Source organism: Elgaria multicarinata, chromosome 22 (assembly GCF_023053635.1).
Source record: "Elgaria multicarinata webbii isolate HBS135686 ecotype San Diego chromosome 22, rElgMul1.1.pri, whole genome shotgun sequence".
NCBI classification, from domain to species: Eukaryota; Metazoa; Chordata; class Lepidosauria; order Squamata; family Anguidae; genus Elgaria; species Elgaria multicarinata.
The window spans coordinates 7,944,453-7,968,387 of NC_086192.1; the positions used below are offsets into that span (position 1 = coordinate 7,944,453).

At 44.6% G+C, this 23,935-nt stretch overlaps 1 protein-coding gene across 1 annotated transcript in view; it reads right to left on the minus strand.

Annotated features, from left to right (window-relative positions):
* Positions 1-1,216: 1,216 nt before the first annotated feature.
* Positions 1,217-23,935, minus strand: part of LHX1 (LIM homeobox 1) — a 67,331-nt gene continuing 44,612 nt past the window's right edge. The window contains exons 4-5 of the mRNA XM_063146372.1: positions 17,248-17,413; positions 1,217-2,438 (exon numbers count right to left, since the gene is read on the minus strand). Coding sequence (XP_063002442.1) covers positions 2,059-2,438; positions 17,248-17,413 — 546 coding nt within the window. The 3' untranslated portion in view covers positions 1,217-2,058. The remainder of the gene's footprint in view (positions 2,439-17,247; positions 17,414-23,935) is intronic.

Genomic DNA, 23,935 nt, shown 5'->3' on the forward strand with positions numbered 1-23,935 from the left:
CAAGTTGTTTCGGACTTCATATGCTAGTAGCAAAACCTTAAACCTGGCCCAGTAGCGAATAGACAGTTGGTGCAGTTTCCCCTAGTAAAGGAGTTGCACGTCAAAAAGACTTCTCGAAAGTAGTTTCCTCAGAATTTCTCCAAAATGGCACGCGAGGAGAAATCTCCAAATCCACATTGAATTTGGAGTGGAAGTTAGTGACATGTGGAACGTCCTCAAATGTTGAAAGTCTTATCAAACCTTGGTTATCTTCCCTCAGAAATCGGAAGAAAAGAAATCTGAGGAAAGAATTTCTTGAGTTAGAACCTACACGTTAAATTTTGGATTTGGGCAGTATTTCAAGTGTCAACTCATATTAAGGTCCTCTCTCCCCACCATGACAACCCACCCCAAATAATATGTCATAAACCATTTAAAGCACTGAATGAAACACGGGTTATCTAAACATCAGATTTTCTAGTTTTATTAAAAATTCACAAATTTTTTAATCCGACTTTTCCCCCTTTTCATACAGTGAATGGTCTAATATGCACTGGAGGTCACACAAGCTTAGGTTTATTTGAACAATAAAAGACATATGAGAAATTTAATATATAAAGAAAAAAAAGTAGCAGCTGTTGACTGCATATTTGACCATAAAATTTAAATATTTTGGACTTTGTTTTTTTCTTTTAAAGACACAAAAATAAAACCTGTGTGGGTCTATATAAGTCATATTAACAATTCCATTAATGTTGAACAGGACTAAACATTAGCAAAGATGTTAATTTTTCCCCCCCTTAACCTTGTAACATTTTGTTTAAAACGCTTTTCCTGGGCTGCGGTTGCAACATCCCAAAGAGTATTTTGTGCTATAGAATTGTTTTATTTGGCAACTGATTTTATAGGTTTTTATTCTTTGCCTTCTGTAAACACCACTTTTACAAACTAGCACAGTGAAACACAAGCCCTGTAATGTCTTATAACATCTACAGAAAAGGAAAAAAGAGAGATAGAAGGAAAGAAAAAAAAAGTGAATTATTTTGGTTGATTGCTCAAAATACTTTGCTTTTGAACAAGAGGTTCTAAAACAGGATTTTTTTTTAGTAAAACGTTGCACTCCTGAATTTAACATTCGACGTAAACAGTTGACTGCTTTTTTTTTTCTAGTTCCATAGAGTCTTTTTTTATTTTTATTTTTGTATGTTTAGCTTTTATTTTTGTGAAGGTAGAATACTTTGTTGTTCATTTCAAGTCATTTTTTTTTTAACTTAGAAGTCTAGCAGAAGACTTCTGGGTTTTGAGGATTATTGGTGTGTGTCTCGTGGAGAAGGTAGAAGAGTTGATGCAGAGGGCTTACATTTAAATATTTGCTATTTTGGCCAAAAAAAAAAAAAAATTAAAAAATCTCAAAACCCTCCCGAAAATAACAACAAAATAAACTACATTTTATTTGCCCCATCTGACATTTCTGAGGCTTGAAAAGTCTGTCCTCGTGGATCATGTTCAATTTTTGGAGGCAAAATTAACAAATCGATAAACCATAATTTTTTAAAAATTGCTAGAATTCCTTGAAGCTTTTCCTCGTTGTAGTTGACCTTGCGTTTTAATTCAATATTAGTTTCTTTTCCTATCTGAGAAAAGTTTATCTTGATTCCTAGAGTGATCATCTAGTGAACACGGGTACCCAGTATATGCCATCCCATAATATATGGCAGTATTGAAACACATCCACTTCATCAGTGTCTTTTTCACGCGGTACAAAACGTTTTTTTCTTTTCCTTTTCCTCCCAGTTGAGTCTATATCATGAAGATTGTCCCCAGTCTACAGCAAAATTTCCCTGGGCTTTGATCTGAAACGAATGATTCAGTTAATTCCCAAGGCTAACGAAAAGAAGAAAAGAAAAAGATGGGGGAAAGGAAAAAAAATGCAACCCCCTCCCCCAAAAACAGAATATATTGTCTTAGGACAGGAAAAAAAATGATCTATTTGTTTGAACTCGTTTCTGTACACCTCAATATAAGCAGGATGGATGTTGTTCAGCCATTTCTGCCTGAGTCCAGTCCCAGCGTTTAAAGCTACCATACCGCGGCCTCATTCATTTCAGGCGGGTGTGACAAATGGCTGCCATAATTTGCACCACCGTTGACGGATATCGAGGAAAACGGAGGATTCGGTCCGAAGACTTCCGCCGACATGGAATGCAACGAACCGGGGAGGTTGGGTTCCGGGCTTGGCGAATCTCCGGGCGGGTGGGACATGATATCTGTAAAACGCTGGGCTTCGCTGGAAGGATGGTGTCCCGGCAAAGGATGGTCCATGCCCCCAAGAGGTGTTCCGGATGGCCCCGAGGAGGGCACAAATGGGAGATCAACCGGCGTTTGAGCTTGAGAAGAAGGCGGTCCTTGAGGGAAAAAATCGTAGTTGCTCCCAGGTCCGTAGTATTCGCTCTGGTAATCTGGCGGGTGAAAAAGAGAAAAGAGCACGGGTTAAAAATAAGGAACAGTCATTTATTAGCGATACCCTATGGAAGGGCTGACAGGAGGTATATAGAGTTAATATCTGGGTGATTAGGCGTAGAGTGGTAGAGGTTTCTGACTCCCAATAGTTTAACAACAGCAGGGCCGGCCCTACTATGAGGCAGAGTGAGGCAGCTTGCTGCCACCTCAGGCTGCAGATGCTGGGAGGCGGCAGCAAGCTGTTAGTGGAGAGAGCTGTGGGCCTGTGTACTCTAAGCTAGCCTGTTCTCTTCAGGCGCTGTGGAGGAGGATGCCCCATAGCTAGAGTTGAAGAAAGACTCAACTGCCAGTCCAGTCGGCTTTTGTGCATGGTATTGGAGGGGCCGCCATCTTGACCTTGACCTTCACCTCAGGCAGGGAGAGGCCCTGAACAACAGCAATAAAGACGGTTAACAACTAAACCCTCTTAGCTACGTTTGGCCTTGTGCTAATGCAGCAGTTCTCAACCTGTGGGTCGGGACCCCTTTGGGGGTCGAACGACCCTTTCACAGGGGTCGCCTAAGACCATTGGAAAACACATATTTCCGATGGTCTTAGGAAACTGTATTGACTGAACTATGTCATGTATCATCTTTTGTATTATTAAAGCTATTGTTATGTATTATTTTCATTAGCAAACCATCCCATGACAATGGATCGTGTAGAGAAGAACGAAAATGATTTTATGGTTGGGGGTCACCACAACATGGGAACTGTATTAAAGGGCCGCGGCATTAGGAAGGTTGAGAACCCCTGTGCTAATGGCTTATCCACGTTCTTCACGTGGAAAATATGGGCTTTACTATTTGGCTGCCTTCACTTAGGCCTTGTACAGCTCTGCTAGCCATTTTTAGAGCGTTGTGGTTTCATTTCATTTTTTTTTAATCCTGTCCTTGGCATGTTAAGGTCTCTTTTCCTACAATTACCCCCCCCCCCGCCCCCATTTTAGCCTTACTACAGTCTTGTGAAGGAAACCGCAATAGGAGAGGATAACCAACCTCAAGGCACCTGGTGATACTTGCTGTCCAATTCCAAGCTGGAGAAAATTCTATTATTATTATTATTATTATTATTATTATTATTATTATTATTATTATTATTATTATTATTTGCCAGTGGAGGCTGGTGGCTCCAATTTCAGTGGGACTGTGATCCTATTCTGGGTTTCAGTTAGAAACTGCCAAATCTGTAATGGAGCTGTCCAAGTTGCTGAGCCAATGTTGCTGTCCCTCAACCAGGGGTTAAAGGCTTGCTACCCCGGTGCGTTAGTAGCCAATCAATCACATGAGGCTGGAGAATGCTCTTAATCTATTTACTTCCGATACTGCAGTATGGAAGTGCTCTCCTGTTCTACACAATGGAGGCACCAAGAACAAAGGAATCTCACGGTATATATAGGCCTTGACTACATGAGGGTCTTAGTCTCTTTTTAACCCTTTTATTATGCCATTCGTCTTACGAGGCTGCATTATTCCACGCAGTAGCTGTAACGGCATTTTCCGGGGCTTTTCGGATATCAGAGTTACTAGGGCGCTCAAAAACTGACCTCTCACATAACGCTTTGCAATATAGTGACCTATCACTCTCTGACCAGGGGGTTACAATACGGCTGAGGAGGTCTAAGACCGACCAGGAGGGTAAAGGTGTTAAAATATCCTTGCACCATGCCCCAGTTAATGACATCTGCCCGGTCAGTGCTTTGCAAACTTTCATTAATTTCCGTGGCAACGGGGATGGCTACCTCTTCTGCCATAGCGACTTATTACCACTAACAGAGTACCAATTCTGGACCGTTACAAAAATAGCATTGCGGTCAGTGCTGGATTGGCAAGTTAAGTTACATTCAATTTTCAATTTAAGGTGCACAATCTCAATGAGTCATAGGTTACATTCGAAGCTCCATTGGTTGGAAGTTTTCCCCTTTGGCCGCTAGCACATGATGTCCACCATTAAGGAATGCAAATCTGGCATGTAGCCACCTGGAGCCACCCTTTGGCAGAGAAGCCATCTTGAACCCTTGACACATGACATTCTTAAGCAGGATGAAATCGCTTCCTGGCTCTATCAATGTTAGGGATAGGATTCACCACACCGGCTCTGAACATCCGTTGTGAGCAGGCTTCCTAGGGCAGGAACCCCTAATCTCCCTGTCTCAATGCTCCCTAATATCAGAAACAAAACAGATCCCTCTGTGGAGAGTTCATACAAACACAGGGTTCTATATCAGAGACGATCAGTTGTGGCTGGGCGGCTCCGATGTCAGTGGGGCAGTGAATCCGCTCCGGGTTTTGGTCAGAACTCTAAAGGAGCTATCCTTAGTGCGACGCTCTGTGCAGAAGTAGCCACTCAACTATATTACAGCTGCAATCCTATGCCCACTTACATGGAAGTAAGCCCCACTGAACTCAATGAGACTTACCTCTGAGTACACAGCATATAGGATTGTACTGTGAAGCCTTTAACCTTTAGATAGTTGTGAACCGCCCAGAGAGCTTCGGCTATTGGGCGGTATAAAAATGTAATAAATAAATAAATAAATAAATAAATAAATAAATAGTTCTCATAAGCAAGGGTTTTATTCCAACTCCCTCCAATCTCACTGTACTGCCAAGTTATGTTATGTCTAACCCTCCTACTGCCCCTGTTTTGGGAGAAGGTGTTTCAGGTAATCAATCAGAATCAGATTCGGAGCTAGAGGTGGCGGCGCCAGACACCAGCCAGCCTGTACCAGTGGGGGAGGAAGCTCTCACGGGCGATTCCCCAGGTGGGAGTCAGCCCTCTCCAGAGCTTATTTCCTCAAGGCCAAATCCTACCCACTCAGTGGGAAGTGAGCTTTATTCCATATGGGAGCGCCCCGACAAACTAGGTGATGCTAGGGTCCGCCGGAAGCTAAAACGCACAGAGTGGAAGGAAGGTGTGAGAAAGTCGGTCTGACTAGGATTGCACCAGAACCTGCCTCCACACCAGGCTCTCTGAAGTTATGGGCGTTTGGGAAGGAGCTTCCTGTTCTCCTTGGTCGGATAATTATCTCGCTTAGTTTGCATAGTTTTGCCTAGGGAGAATTTGCCAAGAGGTTAGACTCTTCAGGCAGAAGAGATGTTCGCTGCTTAATAAAAGCTTTGTGGATTACCTAGCAGGCCTCGTCATTTGTCTCCCATCGAAAGCAGGAGTTTTCTGAGAAACACCGCAAGTTATCTGTGAGTGAATAAGAGGACCAATTGTGGTATAATAAATAAAGTGATAGATTTGGGATAGTTATTGTATTTCTCAGCTTAATCTATCGTATAGGGTTGTGGCGAGGATAAAGTGGAGTGAAATCCCATGTATGCAAACCTGAGATTATAATTTACATGCCACTTTTTCCATAGCAATATCCGTTCATAAACCACTACTGCTGCTAATAAAACATCCACAAAATAATACAGTCTGAACAGACCTAAACAACGTTAAAAAAAAAGAAAGAGTACAGCAAAGAAATCCGTATTAGAACCAGAAAACAAAATACATTAAGTAGGTAATTTTCAAACGTCAAACAAAACAACAGGTTTTAGCTCATGTTTGGAATGCTAGATGGATCTCTCTGGGTAGAGAGTTTCACAACCCTGGGGACGCTACAAAGAAGGCCCTGAGTGGAAGTTCTTAAGAGCCAGAGGGGAGCAGGGTTCATACAGGACACGGTATTTATGCCACCAGCAAAATTGGCCAAAATGTATAAAAGGGCATAAGGACTGTGCTGGAAATGCGAAGAGCAGGATGGGACATTCTACCATGCATGGTGGACCTGCAAAAAAGCAAAGACTTTCTGGATACAAATCCATTCTGTAATCCAAAAAAATTAATATCCAATTGAAACCGGAATACTTTCTTTTGGGATTTATGGATGAGCAGATGAAAAAGAACCATGGGACTATATTCTTATATATGACGACAGCTGCAAGACTGATATATACACAAAGATGGAAGGGCAAAATAGTGCCCACCACAGAGGAATGGCTACTGAAGATGTTTGAGCTAGCGGAGATGGCGAAACTCACGGCAATAATGAGAGAAAAATCGACTGTAAGATTTATAATGGAATGGGAACCTTTGGTAAACTTTATGAAGGGACGAGAAAAAAACGACTTGTATATCTGTGGATCCAACCAATAGTGTAGAAAATGTTGAGAGAGAAATTAGAGATTTGGATTTGACAGTGATAAAGAAAAATAATAATAATAACGACAACAACATTGTTATATATTTTTGCTGGGGAGAATATTGGAAGAACATTTTATTTGGTATTTTGTTTGTTTGATTCTGTTTTGTCTCATTTTTGTGGGTGTGTCTTTATATTATTATATTTTGTTTTTTTTATTTACTGGTGTTTGGAAATAATAAAAAAAGATTAAAACAAGGACACGGTATTCACTGAAAATGGAAAGGTAACAGCACACTTTAAATTATTATTTATACAGCTCCATCTGTGTGCGTTGCATGTTACAAAGTACAAAGAGTACTTTGCCTCTGCCCCAAGGGTCTTGCTATCTATGGTTCAATACACGGGAGACAACAAAGTTAAGGGGAAGGAAACAGAGGTTGTATACAAGGGGGGAAAGTAAACATTTTTTTCAGTTACCTATACAGGGTTCACACATAATGTTAAGCCATGGTGTGGTTTGTTGAAATCTGCCTTGTCTATGGGCCTGTTCAGACAACACGCTAAGCCATGACCCTAGGGTGACCCTATGAAAAGGAGGACAGGGCTCCTGCATCTTTAACAGTTGTATAGAAAAGGGAAATATTTATTTATTTATTTATTACATTTTTATACCACCCAATAGCCGAAGCTCTCTGGGCGGTTCACAAAAATTAAAACCATAATAAAACAACCAACAGTCTAAAAACACAAACACAAAATATGGAATAAAAAGCACAACCAGGATAAAACCACGCGGCAGAAATTGATATGAGATTAAAATACAGAATTAGAACAGTAAAATTTAAATTTAAGTCAAAATTAAGTGTTAAAATACTGAGAGAATAAAATAATTCACAGCTTCCTCTCCTGAATGGTAAGAACGTAAGAAGGGCCCTTCTGGATCAGCTGGCGACGACACCACAGTGAAAGCTGCAGGAGCCCTGCCCTCTTTTGCATCTGGTCACTCTTGTCTCTGGTTGCACTTTTTATATTGTGGTTTCTTTTATACCTTGAATTGTATGTGATGGTTTTCGTTTTTGTGAACCGCCCAGAGGGCTTCGGCTGTTGGGCGGTACGGAAATGCAAGAAATGAATAAATTCATCTTCCATCTCCCCCGTGAGCAGACGGAGGAGAAAGGACGCAGATGACAGGACCAAGGGGAATAAATTATCTCCCGAGATGACAATGGCAAATGTTAAAAGGTACACAGGGCATCTAGGTGGCAACTGGATTGTAAGAGGAGGAATGATGTTTTCTTCACACAAGTCGGGCAGACCGCCGTCTTCACTAGCACGAGTACCCGATATCTCTTCCAACCTGTTCTTCCCCTCCATGTCAAGTAACAACAACAGCAAGGTTACACCCTGCCTTTTTTTTAAAAAAAAAAAACAGTTCAAGGTGATTCACACTAACCATAAAATGCAAGAACCTCTCTCAAGCCATACCGCGAATATTCTGTAACAAAGCAAAGAAAAACAGAAGTGGGCATGGCTGACAGCCGGACCTAGCTCCCTGGATAAATCATGCAAAAAAATTATTTATTTATTTATTTATTTATTTTATTGCATTTCTATACCGCCCAATAGCCAAAGCTCTCTGGGCGGTTCAGAAACAAACGTCGGTCCATAGTTGATTCTTTTTCCTAATGGATTGTGCCTTTTACTAAGGGGTGTGTGTGTTCTTACACCATGCCCACATTTGCAGTGTGTGTGGGGGGGGGGTTAGGGGCGTGGCCCCTGAAGGGCTCTGGGGAGGGGGCAACGCAGGCCCCAAACTTCCAAAGTCGCTCACCCCTGTCCTTGACCCAAATTTCAAAGGTAATAATTGGAGACCAGCTAATGGCTTGGAAATTTGCCACAATGGAAGTTGCATCTCAGGGCCAAACCAAAGCCTGACTTTCCTTTCTCATTCTCTCTTACACAAATACACAAAACTGGCTTATACCATCAGGCTTAGGCAGGCCCAGCATAGGCTTGCTATCAGCGGAGGCCGGTGGTTCCAATGTCAGAGGGGCGGCGAATCCTCTCCGGGTTTCATTCAGAACCCGTCAGAACGCTAAAGGAGCCTTCCAAGGTGGGTCTGCACGTTGGATGGCTCCTTTACTGTTCTGATGGGCTCTGAATGAAACCTGGAGTGGATTCACAGGCCTACTGACATGGGAACCACCAGCCTTCACAGCTTCCTCTCCTGAATGGTAAGAACGTAAGAAGTGTCCTTCTGGATCAGACCGAGGGTCCATCTAGTCCAGGACTCTGATCACACAGTGGCCAACCATCTGTCGACCAGGGACCCACAAACCAGGACATGGTGCAACAGCACCCTCCCGCCCATGTTCCCCAGCAACTGGTGTATACAAGCTTACTGCATCTGATGTTGGAGGTAGCACATAGCCATCAGGGCTAGTAGTCATGGATAGCCTTCTCCTCCAGGAATTTATCCAACCCCCTTTTAAAGCCATCCAAAATGGTGGCAATCACCACATCTTGTGGTAGTGAATTCCGTAATTTAACTGTGCGCTCCGTGAAGAAGTCCTTCCTTTTATTTGTCCTGAATCTCCCACCAACAGTAGCATGAGGTCCTTCCCAGTCGTTATATTAATAGAGATCTTCGATCGGTGAATACAGGGACAGAATCTGCAGGATGAACTTTTTCACTATGCTTCATAGAATCATAGAATCATAGAATAGCAGAGTTGGAAAGGGCCTACAAGGCCATCGAGTCCAACCCCCTGCTCAATTCTTCCCTCTCCCTGAAGCAAAGTTGAACATGTCTACTCAGAAGTAAGCCCTACCGAATCCAATGGTGCTTACTCCCAGATGTGTGTGTGTGTTTAGGATTGCAGCCTTAATGCGTTTAATTGCATTTTAAAATTATTTTTACGTTCACCTCGTTGCCTCTCCTTCACTTTCATTTTCTTCCCCTCATTGAAATCAAGATTGTAAGCTCCTCAGAGCAGAGACCTGCAAATAAGGGAATCTGAGTTAACCTTGCCCCAAGACGCTGTCTAGGAGGCATAGGATTGCTCTTGCCAAATTTTTATTATATTAAGTGGTATACAGGTATGATTAATACAATAAATGCATACAAAATTATGCAGGGTTATGCAGGGATTGAGAGACATTTCTCTCTCTCTCACACACACACACACACACAAACACAGAGGAGTCATCCCATGGAGTTGATTGTTGGGAGATTCAGGACAAATAAAAGGAAGGACTTCTTCACACAGCACAGAGTTAAACTACGTGATTCCCTACCACAAGATTTATTTATTTATTACATTTTTATACCACCCAATAGCCGAAGCTCTCTGGGCGGTTCATGTAGTGATGGCCACCAGTTTGGATGGCTTTAAAAGGGGGTTGAATAAATTCCTGGAGGAGAAAGCTACTAGCCCTGATGGCTATGTGCTACCTCGAGTATCAGAGACAGTAAGCTTGTATACACCAGTTGCTGGGGAACATGGGTGGGAGGGTGCTGTTGCACCATGTCCTGGTTTGTGGGTCCCTGGTCGACAGATGGTTGGATTGGTGGTGGACTTTGTGGACCCTTGGTCTGATCCAGCAGGGCTCTTCTTATGTTCTTATGTAAAACAGCAGTATATAAGATGCTAATTAAATCAATTTTGCTTTAATCAGTTTTGAACCCCCCCCCCCCAATTTTACATAATTTATCCAGATTCAATGATAATAGGGCGGGAGATTGAACTCCTGCCCTTGGTCTCCTAAAGACTTCTACAGTAACTTCTGTGGTTTCTGATTTCACCCGCACACTTTGAAACATATCTTTGAAACAGACCCAAGTCCTACAATCCTATGCATGTTTAGACAGAACAAAGTCCTACAATCCTATGCATGTTTACACAGAAAAAAAGGTGCTACAACTTCCAGTATTCCCCATACAGCAGCGCTGGGTGTTGTAGCACTCCCCCCCACCCTGCCCCCCATGTCTAACCATACATAGCATTGCACCCCTAGTAACTCTGCATTACATTATTTCACTGAAATATAAATATGAAAATGTTTTTTTTTCCCCTAGGGCTTTTTACTAATTTTCCCAGGACCCAGGATGGCAAGATCAGGTTTATTTCATGAACTATCTGCACTTTCCCCCGCCTTTATATTTCTTTAAGTAAAGGGCTGAGAGACTTTGCCCTTAAACGAAAGATAAAAATTTAAGGCAGGCCCTAGAGAGCCAATACTGTAGATAGGTCATTTTGGACCCTGGACTCAAATCCTCTCACCGGGTGTGTGTATGTGTCACCTTTAGACAGCCAGGTGCGTGACTTCAGTTATGAAGCACGCATGTAAAATTTCTTTTCCTCCAACTGAGATCACATTACGCCAGTCCTTTTACAACTTCATTGGCTGCCAGTCCAGGTCCGGGCCCGATTCAAAGTGCTGGTATTGACATTTAAAGCCCTAAACGGTTTGGGGCCAGGTTATTTGAAGGAACGCCTCCTCCCATATGTACTTGCCCGGACCTTAAGATCATCTACAGGGGCCGTTCTCCGTGAGCCGCCCAGAGAGCTTCGGCTATTGGGTGGTATAAAAATGTAATAAATAAATAAATAAATAAAACCACCATTCCATGTTTTACAACTGCTCCTACAATCCGGATATGTTAGGTTCTAATAATTACAACAAGAGGGTTAGCCAAACCTGATTTAAAATAGTAATAATAATCTGGCCGTGTGCAGATTTGCATCGGCAACTCACTGAAATCATAACACCATCACGGCTGCAGAAATGAAATGAAGTTTGCTTCTGATGCCCCTGGAAAGCAAAGAGCTCTGGACTTTGGTTCGACGTAGAGGTTTGAGCATCAAACTAGGAGGACAGAGATTTGGATTCAAATCTCCAGTTGGCTGTAATGCTGACTGGATAACCATTCCCAGCCAGTATGGCCAGTGGACGATGGGAATTGTAGTCTACCTACAAGTCCTACTGTAGATGGACTGCAATTGGGTTTAACCTGAAAGCCAGTGTAGTGTAGCGGTTGGGAGATTTGGGTTCGAGTCCCGACTCGGCTATGAAGCTCCCTGGGTAATTTTGAGCCAGCTACTGACTCTCAGCATAACCAACCTCGCAGGGTTGTTGTGAGGATAAAACCGAAGAGAGGCAGACGAAATCAGCCACCTTGAGTTCCTTGCAAGAAGAAACAAGGCAGCACATAAATGTAGTAATAAATAACCTGTGAAGATGTCAGATACGCAGGTGAGTTCAGGCGGCAGGTGCTGAAAGGCAGCAGCAAGGTGCTGGAGGAGAGATCTGTGTGCCACGAGACCTACTCTGTGCCCCCTAATTTTACCCCACTGCCTTACAGTGCAGTGGAGGGGGCTGTCCCATCACCACAGCTGAAGACAGGCGTCCAGTGAGGCATGGGAAGGGGGGGGGCAGGAATTCCCCTGTTTTCTCCAATCTGTGGGAAGCTCATTCCACCACCAGGGTGCCACAGCAGACGTGGTGCGGCAGACGTGGTGCATGCCCGTCAAGCTCCTTTTGAATCTTGATCCTGTCTTCTGTGGTGTCGGCCGCGCCTCCTAGCTTCGCAGCATTTGCAAAGCTGAAATGTATCCCTTCTACACCCTCGTCCAGATCAATTCTAAAAATGTGGAAGAGCACACAGCCTAGAACAAAGCCCTGCATTGACCCTTTAGGTCAATGCAGAGCCATTAATGAGCACTCACTGAGTGCAGTTGCTCAACCATCTGTGGATCCACCCAACAGTAGCAGCATCCAACCCACTTTTTTTACCATCTTGTCAACAAGGATATCACGGGGAACACGTCCATTGCTTTGCTGAAATCAAGGTATACTATGTCCATGGCATTCCCACGATCTACCAAACTAGTAACTCTATATTTTAAAAAAAGGAGATATGGTTGGTCTGGAATGACTTATTCCTGACAAATCTATGCCAGCTCCTAGTAATCAATGCATTATTTTGGCCCTCATTTCTTTTCCTACATCTGTCCCTTTTGATTCTCAGCTCGTCAGTGAGCTACATGTGCAGCCATATTGGCTTATTTAAATGTGGCTGGCTTTTCCTTTTCATGGGAATAGTTTGCAGTTGTGCTTTCAGTCTTTAGGGTCTTCTGTCATGCTTGAACTCTTTTTTTCCCCCTTCAGAATTTCTAGCCGCGGGATGTTACCCAACTTTTCTCCGAGCTTTTGAAATCGGCTTTCTTGAAATCCTACATACGCATCCGGCCACGTTCCCTTTTCACAGCTCTCGCTATCACAAATCCCAAGGTGAGGTGGTCAATTTCCTCCAAGGCTCCTGCCGCTTTCGCTTTATCAACCAGTCCTTCCTTGTTAGCCAGGATTAAGTCCAGGATAGCAGATCTCTTTGCTCCTTCTTCCACCTCCTGAGAGTTGAAGTTGTCGGCAAGACCCAGCAAAAATGTATTGGCTGTTCCATTCTCAGCGGAGTTAGACTTCCAGCAGACGTTGGGAGAGCTGAAATCTCCCTCTCCTACTTTGGCTCGCCGCTGTGAAAGTTTGCTCATCTGTTCCAGGAAACTGTCATCCATGTCTTGTGGCCGCTCTGCAGTACACTGCCACAACAATACCACTTTTGTTTCTTACTGCCTCCATCTTTATCCAGATGCATTCAACAGGGCTTCCATTCCCCGGTTCACGGATGCATGCATTCTTTACATACAACACTATGCCCTCTCCCGTCCCGTTGGGCCTATTCCTTTGGAACAAAGTATCCCTTCAGTTGCTTTATTCCAAGGACAGGTCCTGTCCCACCAAGTCTCAACGCTACTTATCGGCTTGAATTTACCTTCCCGTATTGGGATTTCAAGTTCACCCCATACTCTACGCAGGGGTATTGAACCTCTTTCAGCTGAGGGCTGAATTCAATTTCAGAGGGGTGTGGTGGGGACGCGAATTCAAGTGTGAGTGGGGCTGAAGGTAAAAAGAAGATAGGGCCAAAGAAGACCAGCCCTACCAAAACGACTGGCATATTTTAGCGTCAAGCTCTTCCTGCCGGCAACTATGCCTTATCAGGAGAGACATTTCAACCTTTGGTTGGTGGGTGTCTATAAACATCAAAAGCTACAGGTGTTGCACCGTCTCAGATGAATTGGCTGGCCGATCGAAGGAAGGTTATGAAAAAGAGGAAGGGAAGACATGATAGGGCCGTACAAAATTACGCACGGTGTCGAGAATGTGGAGAGGGAGACATTTTTCTCCCTCTCTCAAGATACTAGAACCTAATGGGGTCAATCCCATGAAGCTGATGGTTGGGAGATTCAGGACAGAGAAAAGGAAGGACTTCTTCACACAGCGCAGAGTGAAATTCTGGGATTCACTACTACAAGACGTGGCAGTGGCCACCAATTTGGAAGGCTCCAAATGGGGGTTGAATAAATTCCTGGAGGGGAAGGCTATGACGGCTGCTAGTCCCGATGTCTATATGCTACCTCCAGGATCAAAGGCAGTAAGCCTATGTACACCGGTTTCTGGGGAACATGGGCGGGAAGGTGATGTGGCACTCCTGTGCTGCTTCTGGGTCTTGGGTCAACAGCTGGTTGGCCACTGGGTTAGTAGAAGGCTGGACTAGATGAAACCTTGGTCTGACCCAACAGGGCTCTTCTCGTGTTCTTACAGATCTCAACAGCCTCTGCTTCATATCTTGAAGACATGTTCCAGGAAGGCAATACACCTCCCAAGATGACAAGTCTGGTGGGCCTCCATCCCGCTCATCATCTTGCATGGTTTTATTTTATTTATGTTCCGGCCCTCAAAAGGTACCTAGGGCGGCTTATCAGAAGCCAACATCTATTTTTTCAAGCGAAGCAGTAACTGGTTGTTTTTTTTTGATATGTGCGAATCAGCAAAAACCAAGGGCATCCAGGTTCTCTGGAAGCTTCTTCAGACTCATGATAGAGGCTGCTCAACCTGTTCTGGATGGGGCTGCACTGCCCCTGAAGAACCAGGTTTGTAAGCTTTGGAGTTCTACAGGAATCATTGTCACTTGAGACTTAGGTGGCCTCAGTGGCACAGAGTGACTTCTACCAGCCTTGGCTGGTGGCCCAGCTATGCCCCTAGCTGGACAGAGATAACCTGGCTTCAGTAGTCTGTGTTCCAGTAACATCCAGGTGAGATTACTGCAATGCTCTCTACGCGGGGCTGCCCTTGAAGGCAAAACTTGACTGCTAGATTGATAACGTGGATCATAAGGTCTGAGTGTATAACACTGATTCTGGCACCATTTCTGAGCTCAGTTGAAGGTGCTGGATTTGACCTATAAAGCCTTGCATGGCTTGGAACCGAAATACTTGGTAGGGCCTTTCTCATGATATAAACCTACCTGTACACTACGGTCAACATCTGAGACCCTCCTCTGAGGCTTCTCCTACATGTGAGGTTTGGAGAATGTCAGCAAGGAAGAGGGCCTTCTCAGTGGTGGCCCCCTGATTATAAAATGCTCTTACCACTGAGAACTACCTGGCACCAGCACTATCATATTTTTGGCAGCAGGTTAAGGCTTCCCTCTACTCCCAGGCATTTGATGGGGCATTTTAATGTTTACGTTTGTTGTTTTATCAAATCCCAACATATTTTATCGTTAATTGGTTTTAGCTGTTTTATTTTTTTGTACGTTAAAGTCCTTATGTTTAAATATTAAACATAATATTTAATATTATAAACATAATATTTAATATTTAATTTTAATATAATATTAATAATATGAAATATCAAGCTCCCCACCCCCACACACTCTCTTTTCACATGGAAATTAATGTGTGCTTTCATGTGCATTTTCCAAAATATACATATCAACATGCATTTCTCTCCCACTGATTAAAATGTGTTTGTTTGCAATTTTCAAAAGTATGCCTTTTTGTTGTTGTCGTTGTACCACAAATTGCATTGCAGGCTTGAAAATATACAGACGTCAACTGCAGGTTGTGTTTGTGTTCAGTTCCAGGAGGTGTGAACTGGGTAAATTCTGATCAAAACCAAACTGAAATCAATTTCTCATACATCCTTGGTTTTTAGACTCTAAAATTTAGAGCAACTGACATAGTAGCTGCCACTCACAATTCAATTACTGCAGAACAATGACTTCCTAGACAATGGGATTACTTTAGAGGAATGATTGTGGCCCAAATAGCATGGGGAGACTTGATTATATAAGGGTGCAATCCTATGCATGTTTAGACAAAAAAAAAGTCCTACAATCCTATGCACATTTAGGCAGAAAAAAGTCCTGCAATCCTATGCATGTTTAAACAGGAAAAAGTCAACAATCCTATGCATGTTTAGACAAGAAAAAGTCCTACAACTCCCAGCATTCCCCAGCCAGCATAGTTGGCTGGGGAATGCTGGGAGTTGTAGTATTTTTTTCCCTGTCTAAACATGCATAGGATTGAATGCTAACTAGCTCTCGCTCTCTCAGACCTGTTCACAATCTGTTCAACCTGAAATATTGGGATGGGGGCATCCCTTTATGGTGCAATCCTATACATGCCTACTCAGGATTAAACTCAACTGTGTTAAATGGGCCTTGCTCCCAGGTAGGTGTGTACATAGAGTTGCAGCTTTTAATCAGTGGCTCGTATATCTCCAAATGATAGTACTTGGAAGTAATCTCATGGAAACTCAATAGGATTTACTCCCAGTTGAATGGGTTTAAGGTGCAAAGAGGTAGCCACAGGCTCCTAGCCAGCAGTCATTATAGGGGACTCCAAACCCCTATTTATTTATTTATGTATTTATTTATTTCTATACTGCCCAATAGCTGAAGCTGTCTGGCCAGTTTACAACGATCCACGCGATAATAAAATACAGCAGAAAATGCGGCATACAAATATAAACGTACAAAATTTAAAACAATTTAGACAGCTAAATTCATTTATCATTTGTGCTGATCCCTTTAGCTACTGTTCATACAGTGTGTGTGTGAGAGAGAGAGAGAGAGAGAGGGAGAGAGAGAAAGATTTGGCTAGAATTAGCAAAAAGCTAAGTGGAATTTGTGGATTTCATAACACCCACATATCCCCCCTCCCAATAATTGGGGGTTGATTCCAGGCCCCTCCTTGAGTTTTCATCCATAATAAGAATGACAGTCCATGTTGTAGAGATAAGAAAGATCTCTACAACAGGCAGAGCAGTCCCAAATTGCTCACTAAGGAGGCAATCCTACGGGAACTGACCTGGGTGTAAATAGCACTGAATGTAATAGATCTTACTCCTGAGTAGACATACAAAGGATTCCACTTATAGGGCTTTCCCTCACCTTTCAACTGCTTTGCCGCGTGAGCGCTGGAGTTAGGCCTTTTCGTTAAGGTACCCATTTTAAAATGTTTTTCCTATTGAAAACAGTTAAATCACTTGGCACATGTTAATTTACTTTTTGGCCGTTTTGCAGTGAACCTCCCCCACCCCCACCCCAATAAGGCCCCGCTCACCACAAGATTTCTGGCTGCGGGGTCTATCAGAGGTGTAAAATCCAAGTCCTCTGTCTTGAGGCGGCTGTGGATTGGATTGCGTCCCTGTGCTTTTCAGAGCGTGGGGATGCCGCAGACGCGTGTCCCCCCCACCCCCAAGGAACAACCCCCCCGCTCACCCACCTCCATAGAAGGAGAAGGGCCCGTTGGGGATGAGCTCGCCGGGCTCCAAGCGGTCCACCAGCGGCCTCATGCGTCGCGGGCTGCGGAAGAAGGCGTGCCGGCGGGCCCCCAGTGCGCTCAGCTGTTTCATCCGCCTTTCCTTGGAGCGCCGGTTCTGGAACCAAACCTGCCATAGAGAAGAAGGAGAAAGAGAAGCCAGAGATGAGAGGAGGGGCTGATGGGAAGGGCGCCCCCCACTGGGAGCGAGAATCAGAGGTGGGGAAGGGGTGAGCGAGGGCGTCTCCGCTGAGCAACCGGGGCGCACTGAATCAATCCTGTTTGGAGGGAGGTTTGGGCAAAGAGCTGGAGAATCAGCAAAGGGAGGCTTTAGGGAGACCATCCAGAGGGGCCGGGGACCACCCGAGGTGTCGGACTACAACTCCCATCACCCCAGCTGGCACACTTGGGGTGATGGGAGCTATAGTCCAACACCCTTGGGAGAGAGCGGAGGCCACTCCAGAGAGCCCAAATATCAACCTAGGAACGCGCATTAAAATGAGCTATCCAAGGTGCTGAACCTAGTTTGGGGGGGGAATTCAGCACTTCGGATAGCTCCGGCTGAAACCCAGAGCGGATTTACCGCTCCTCTGACACCGGAGTCACCAACCTCTAGGTAGGGAATCTGGATCCTCCCGAATTCGGTTTGCAAACCTCGGCGTTTGGGGGGGCGGGGGGCGGTTGCATGGACCAAAGCCAGAGTCATTGACACCGTCCCCTTTTCTCTGTCAATTTCATCTCCGGTGAAACAGGCGTGTGCGCGCCCAAAGCAAACCGGAGCTGCAAATTGGAGAGAGCTCCCCACGCGCGCTCTTAACGCTTTTTGCTGGAGAGGTCGGCTTTCCAGAGCCGCTTGTGGTCCAGGGAAACCGCGCCGATCCGGATTCGGGCGCCCTCCTTTTACACATAGCAGGAGGGAACCCGAATTTAGCAGATAGTCCAGTGCAGTGCACATTTACTCTGAAGCAAGCTTCACGTGAAGATAAGTGAATTCAAAATGGGGCTTACTTCTGAGTAGGCACATGCATAGAATTGCACGTATAAGACAAGCAAGCATCCGCCCTAAAATAAATGCAGCCAGAATAGTTTATACAAGCAGCCTCAGGGAGTGTGTCTCCCCTCCACCATACACACCTGCATATTCAGTGTCATATTATAGGAAGCTTTGATAAGCAGAGTTGCCTTGAACATATACAGAGTGCTTTTCAGTTACCAGTGAGTAAAATCACTCCTGGCCCCAGCTAGAGAGAGCACACAATTGAATGGCTGGATTTCTCATTTTATGCCGACCCAGCCATGCACACGTGGCAGGAAGTGTGGTGTAGTGGTTAGAGTGTTCGACTGGGAATCGGGAGATCCGGGACCTAGTCCCCACTCAGTCACGAAGCTCCCTGGCTGACTTTGGGCCGATCATTGACTCTCAGCCTGACCTACCTCGCAGGGTTGTTGTTACAAGGATAAAATGGAAAGGACAGTGACCTTGGGCCCCTTGCGAGAGGGAAAAAGGCAGGGTATAAAAGCAATAAGTAAATAAAATAAACAAAAAACTATGTTCTTGAATCCCTGACCCCTTGGGCACATTGGCTGGGGCTTATGGGAGTTGTAGTCAAAAACATCTGGAAGGCATCAGATTGCCTACCCTGACTACTGTCTCCCCACCTTTATTAAAGAATTTTCCTGCTCAAATTAGACCTTAGGGACCCCCCCCCCCCCCACACACACACCGTAGTCAGTCACACACATCTGCCTGGTGGCTCCGATTTCTAAAGGAGTTATCCAAGGGGCCAAACCTATTTTGGGGCTAGGGTTCAGCACCTTGGATCACTCTTTTAGAATTCTGGCTGTTTCTGATTGAAACCCAGAATGGATTCACAACCCCACCAAAATTGGAGCCACCAGCCTCCACTGCTTGCCCCAAATACTACTTGCATCCCCGTGGAAACTACAATCACCTACAAGAGGAACCAACACAACGTGTCCAGACGTGACACCTCACCTTATTCTCCCAAATCAATCAGAAATATGCCTCTGCCCAGACCCCGGATAGAAACGAGTCCAATATTAAACAAGGCCCGTTGTAGCCAAAGGTAGACCTACTTAGAGTAGACTCATTGACATGAATGGGACTTCAGCTAGGTTTGCATTGAACACAACCCCTTCTTTCCGAACCAGACCCGAGAAGAGCAAGGCATTCGATTCTCGGCGCAATCCCTAGGCAGGTCTACTCAGAAGCAAGTCCTAATAACCTCAGGAATCAGGGCGTAGATCAACCTTAGGTGCTGTAATAAAGCGAGGATCGTCCCCTCTCGTCCAGGTTTTAAACCCAGGACTTCAAGGTTCTTGCTCGCGAGTAAGACACCGAATCCTAATCACACCCCGTTCCTAAATGAAGTCCTACCGATTTCGCTGGGGCAGCGCTTACTCTCAAGGTAAACCGGTGGAGGATCGGAGCCTCTCCTAGGAGATCCACGCAGCTCAGTCTTATTGCCCACTGACCACGGCAAGGGTATTACCCCCGAGTATGTGCTTACGGCTCCATCTTCATCACAGGCATAATAGAGAAATGTCCTTAAAAAGTTGAATAACAGGCTAGTCCGTCTTTCAACCGTAGACTTTCTACTTCAGCGGCCAGATCTGCTCTGCTCGGCATTTAAATGCAGTTAAAGCAAATAATCCCTCCCTCCCACTCGTCTTTCGCTTTATATGATAGAGAACACACACTCCCACATTATGTATATATTTCTGTACCGCCCAATAGCCAAAGTATACAGATACACACGGAATATACACACATATATGCATGTTTTTATACAGAGAGCGTGTGTGGATGTGTATATGTATTGTGTGTGTGTGTTATATACACATTCACACAGTATAGATATAGATACACACACTATACACACTGTGCACTATACACACAAATGCACAGTATTGTGTATATACAGTATATACACATTATACAGTATATACACACTCTCTCTGTCACACACACAAACACACAGTATATATAGATAGACACACACTATGCGGACACAAAATATACACACAGTATATCACACACATACACTACACTCACATACACAGTATAGATATAAACACACACACAGTATATATAAACACACACACACACCCTCTCTCTCTCTCACACAGAGGATAGATAGATAGAGATACACACACACACTAGTCTCTCTCTCTCTCTCTCACACACACACACACAGCGCATAGATATAGATATACACACAGACGGAGTATGCACACAAAAATGCATGCTTTTTTATAGAGAGGGCTGTGTCTGCACATACATGTCTGAGTATAATCTATCTATCTATCACATATATGTGAAAGATGGATAGACTAATAACAGAGCAATCTGAAAATACATTTAGTGCTAAACGCATTTAGTGTATACATATCTAGATTCACACACACACACACACAGAGGCAAGGGAGAAAAGCATCAAGAACTATCGGTGGAAATTAGGCACCTCTAATTCCCATTGACTTCAACGGTGCCCCCCAAATCACCTCTGAAAACAATTGGGACTTCGTGGGACCCGATCCCGACCGCGCCGTGGGGGATGCGTCTGAGATATTCCATGCATATCTACGACATTGTATTTTACCCACAGACTATAATTTTTCACGCCCCTCTTTCTTCCGAGGACAACCCTTCCGCTGATCGCCTTGGCCTTTTTCTCCTGTGGTTTTTATTTTTGATTTTATTTTTGAAGGAGGCCTTGGCTCGACGGCGCAGGCTTCTCCTTAGGCGACCACCCGCTTCTCTCTTCCCGAGAGCGTGGGAGCGGGAGGAGAAGGCGAAAAAGGCCCCAGCGAGCAGGTGGAGAAAGCGGCGCGGCGCGGCGCGCGCCAGAGGCGGCGGCGAACGAACGCGTAAAGCTCTGGACCGGAGGTGAAACTGACCAGGCCACCCTCGCCCGCTCTCCCGGCTTTGTCAATTTCCTCTGCCTTCCATTAGCACTTTCCCCCTCTTTCTGCGGATGATTTTTCCACAACTCTGCAAAGGTCCCACGCTCCCACGTTAGAAAACGAAAACGAAACACATCTGTTCAAGGGCCAAGATCTCTTCACATCCCAGAGGGCAGGACACGGAACAACGGGCTCAAGTTACAGGAAGCCAGATTCCGGCTGGATGTCAGGAAAAATGTCCTGATTGTTAGATTATTATTATTTTTATTTATTTATTTATATAGCACCATCTATGTACATGGTGCTGTACAGCGTAAAACAGTAGATAGCAAGACCCTGCCGCATAGGCTTACATTCTTTTAAAATCATAGTAGAGCGATAAGGAGGGGAAGAGAATGCAAACAGGCACTGGGTAGGGTAAACAGGCGCAGGGTAGGGTAAAACTAGGGAGGTGGTGGACTCTCCCACCCTAGGGGCATTCAAGAGGCAGCTGGACAGCCATCTGTAAGGGATGCTTTAAGGTGGATTCCTGCATTGAGCAGGGGGTTGGACTCGATGGCCTTAGAGGCCCCTTCCAACTCTACTATTCGCATGTATGACTGAGGGCTGCGATCCAAGGTTCGCGTTCCCGGGAGTACAGTACAAACCCCATGGAAAATGACACGAGGTGTTTCCAATATGGAAACACATATTCAGGGTAGTATCCAATGTTAGCCCTACTTAGAGGAGACCCATTGAAATGAATAGGATATAGGTTAGAATCCAGGGTGTGGGCTTTAGAAGAAGTCGCTCCGGAGTAAACAGCCTCACCTCCTCAGAAGCTGGGAGCAATTTGACATTTCAGTCCTTAAATTTATTGGGCAGGGGAGAAGGAATCAGACCGAGGTCAGTGTGTCTAGAATCGGGGCCTTAAGCAATCCTTAACGAGGAAGCGGATTTTTTTTTTTTTTTTACTCAGACTAAATAGAGAAAGAAGAAGAAAAAATCAGTTGCAAAATGGTCCAGATCCACCAAGCAAGTTATGATCAGGTTATTTTAAACTACCTCTCTCAATCCGAGTTGATGCAGGTTTACTCGGAGGTAAATCTAATGACGCTATCTCGCCAATCGGCAGGGAGAGCAGGTTAAATTAAAATTGCTAGGTTCAAAGCCCACCTCCTACCCCCACCCCAAAGATATAGAGGCGTGTAATAAAGGCAGTGCTCGAATTTGCTTCAAACCCACGTTTACACGTTCCTAAGTGGCCCGTTGAAGTCTTAATCCAGTTTTATCAGGCGAGGTCAGGAATGAGAAATAACAGGAACGGGAAATGCTTCTCGACCGCCAGCTGCAATCCTATAGGTGCGTCTACTCAGAAGTAAGTCCCATTAGGTGCAATGGGGCTTACTCCCTGATAAGTGGGCATAGGGTTGCAGCCTTATAAAGCCATACGGGGCAGGGTCAGTGGGTGTGCAAACCATTTAGAAGTTCAACCCAGGTTTGGGGGTCCCTGATCTTCACTGAAATATTATTTTCGAGATATTTTCTATTCAGCAGAGTTTAATGTAATTTAATTTAGACACACACCCCCGCCCTATGACTTGAGGCCCGCTGGTGACTCTGATATTGGTGGGGCTGGAATCCGTTCTGGGTTTCAGTCCGAACCACTTAGAACTCCAAAAGAGCTGTCCAAAGTGCTGAAGCCTCTCTGCAAAATGGGTTCAGCACCTTGGATAGTGCTGTGATCAGGCCTGTTCCCCTTGGGATGGGGGAAAGAAGTTTCAGGCTATCATAGAATAGCAGAGTTGGAAGGGGCCTACAAGGCCATCGATCAGAATCAGAATCGGATTCTGAACCAGAAGAGCCAAGACCAGAAACGTCCCAGCTGACACAGGAAGTGCGGGAGGTGATTCTCCCAGGCTCTTCACAAGCCAGGGAGGAATCTTCACTGGACCTTATCAATGTAAACATTAACAATTCACAGTCTGTGGGAACTCAGGAATCCTCTGATGGGAAGAGAACTTCAGAGCTGGCCAATCCCAGAGTCCTAAAGTGCTAAAAGTAGGCGATCAGCTAAGCTAGCGTCTGGCCAAAAACTTCTTCAAAGAAATCCTCCTTGAAGTGTGAGAGACTCAGAGAAAAGCCCTTCCCTTTTTGTTGAAAGAACAATTGTCTCGCTTATTTAAGAGAAGTGTTAACTTGGAGCAAAGTTCTTAAGGTTTAAAAACTCTCTTGAAGTGCAAAGGGATGCTTATGTATTGAATACAGTTTTGTGGATTACTTGGCAGACCTTATTGTCTCGCACTTCAGCGGGAGAGCTTGGAAACATGACAGATAGAGCCCTGTCTGATTCTAACTGAAACCCAGAGTGGATTCGCAGTCCCACCAAAAACAGAGCCACCAGCCTCCACTGCCTCTTTCACTCCCAATCCCTTTGCATCACGGTTTAGAAAATTAGCTCCACTCTGGTCGATGAGATTTTATCCCCAAGTAATCCAGCAACAGTTTTAGGTGGATCTGAATTCAGTGTTTATTCAAGGCAAAACGCCTTAAGAAAATCCAGAAGAAATAATACTGCATTTATGTAAGGGGTTATTAGTTACACACACACATACACACACAACCCTGGGGAAAAAAAGAAAGGGTTCCATAGTTTTAGGACAGAAAGCTATGTAGTTAATGGGTCGTATCCAATTGCTAGTCTTGTTTAGAGTAGGCCCATTGAAATAAATGGGACTTAAATCAG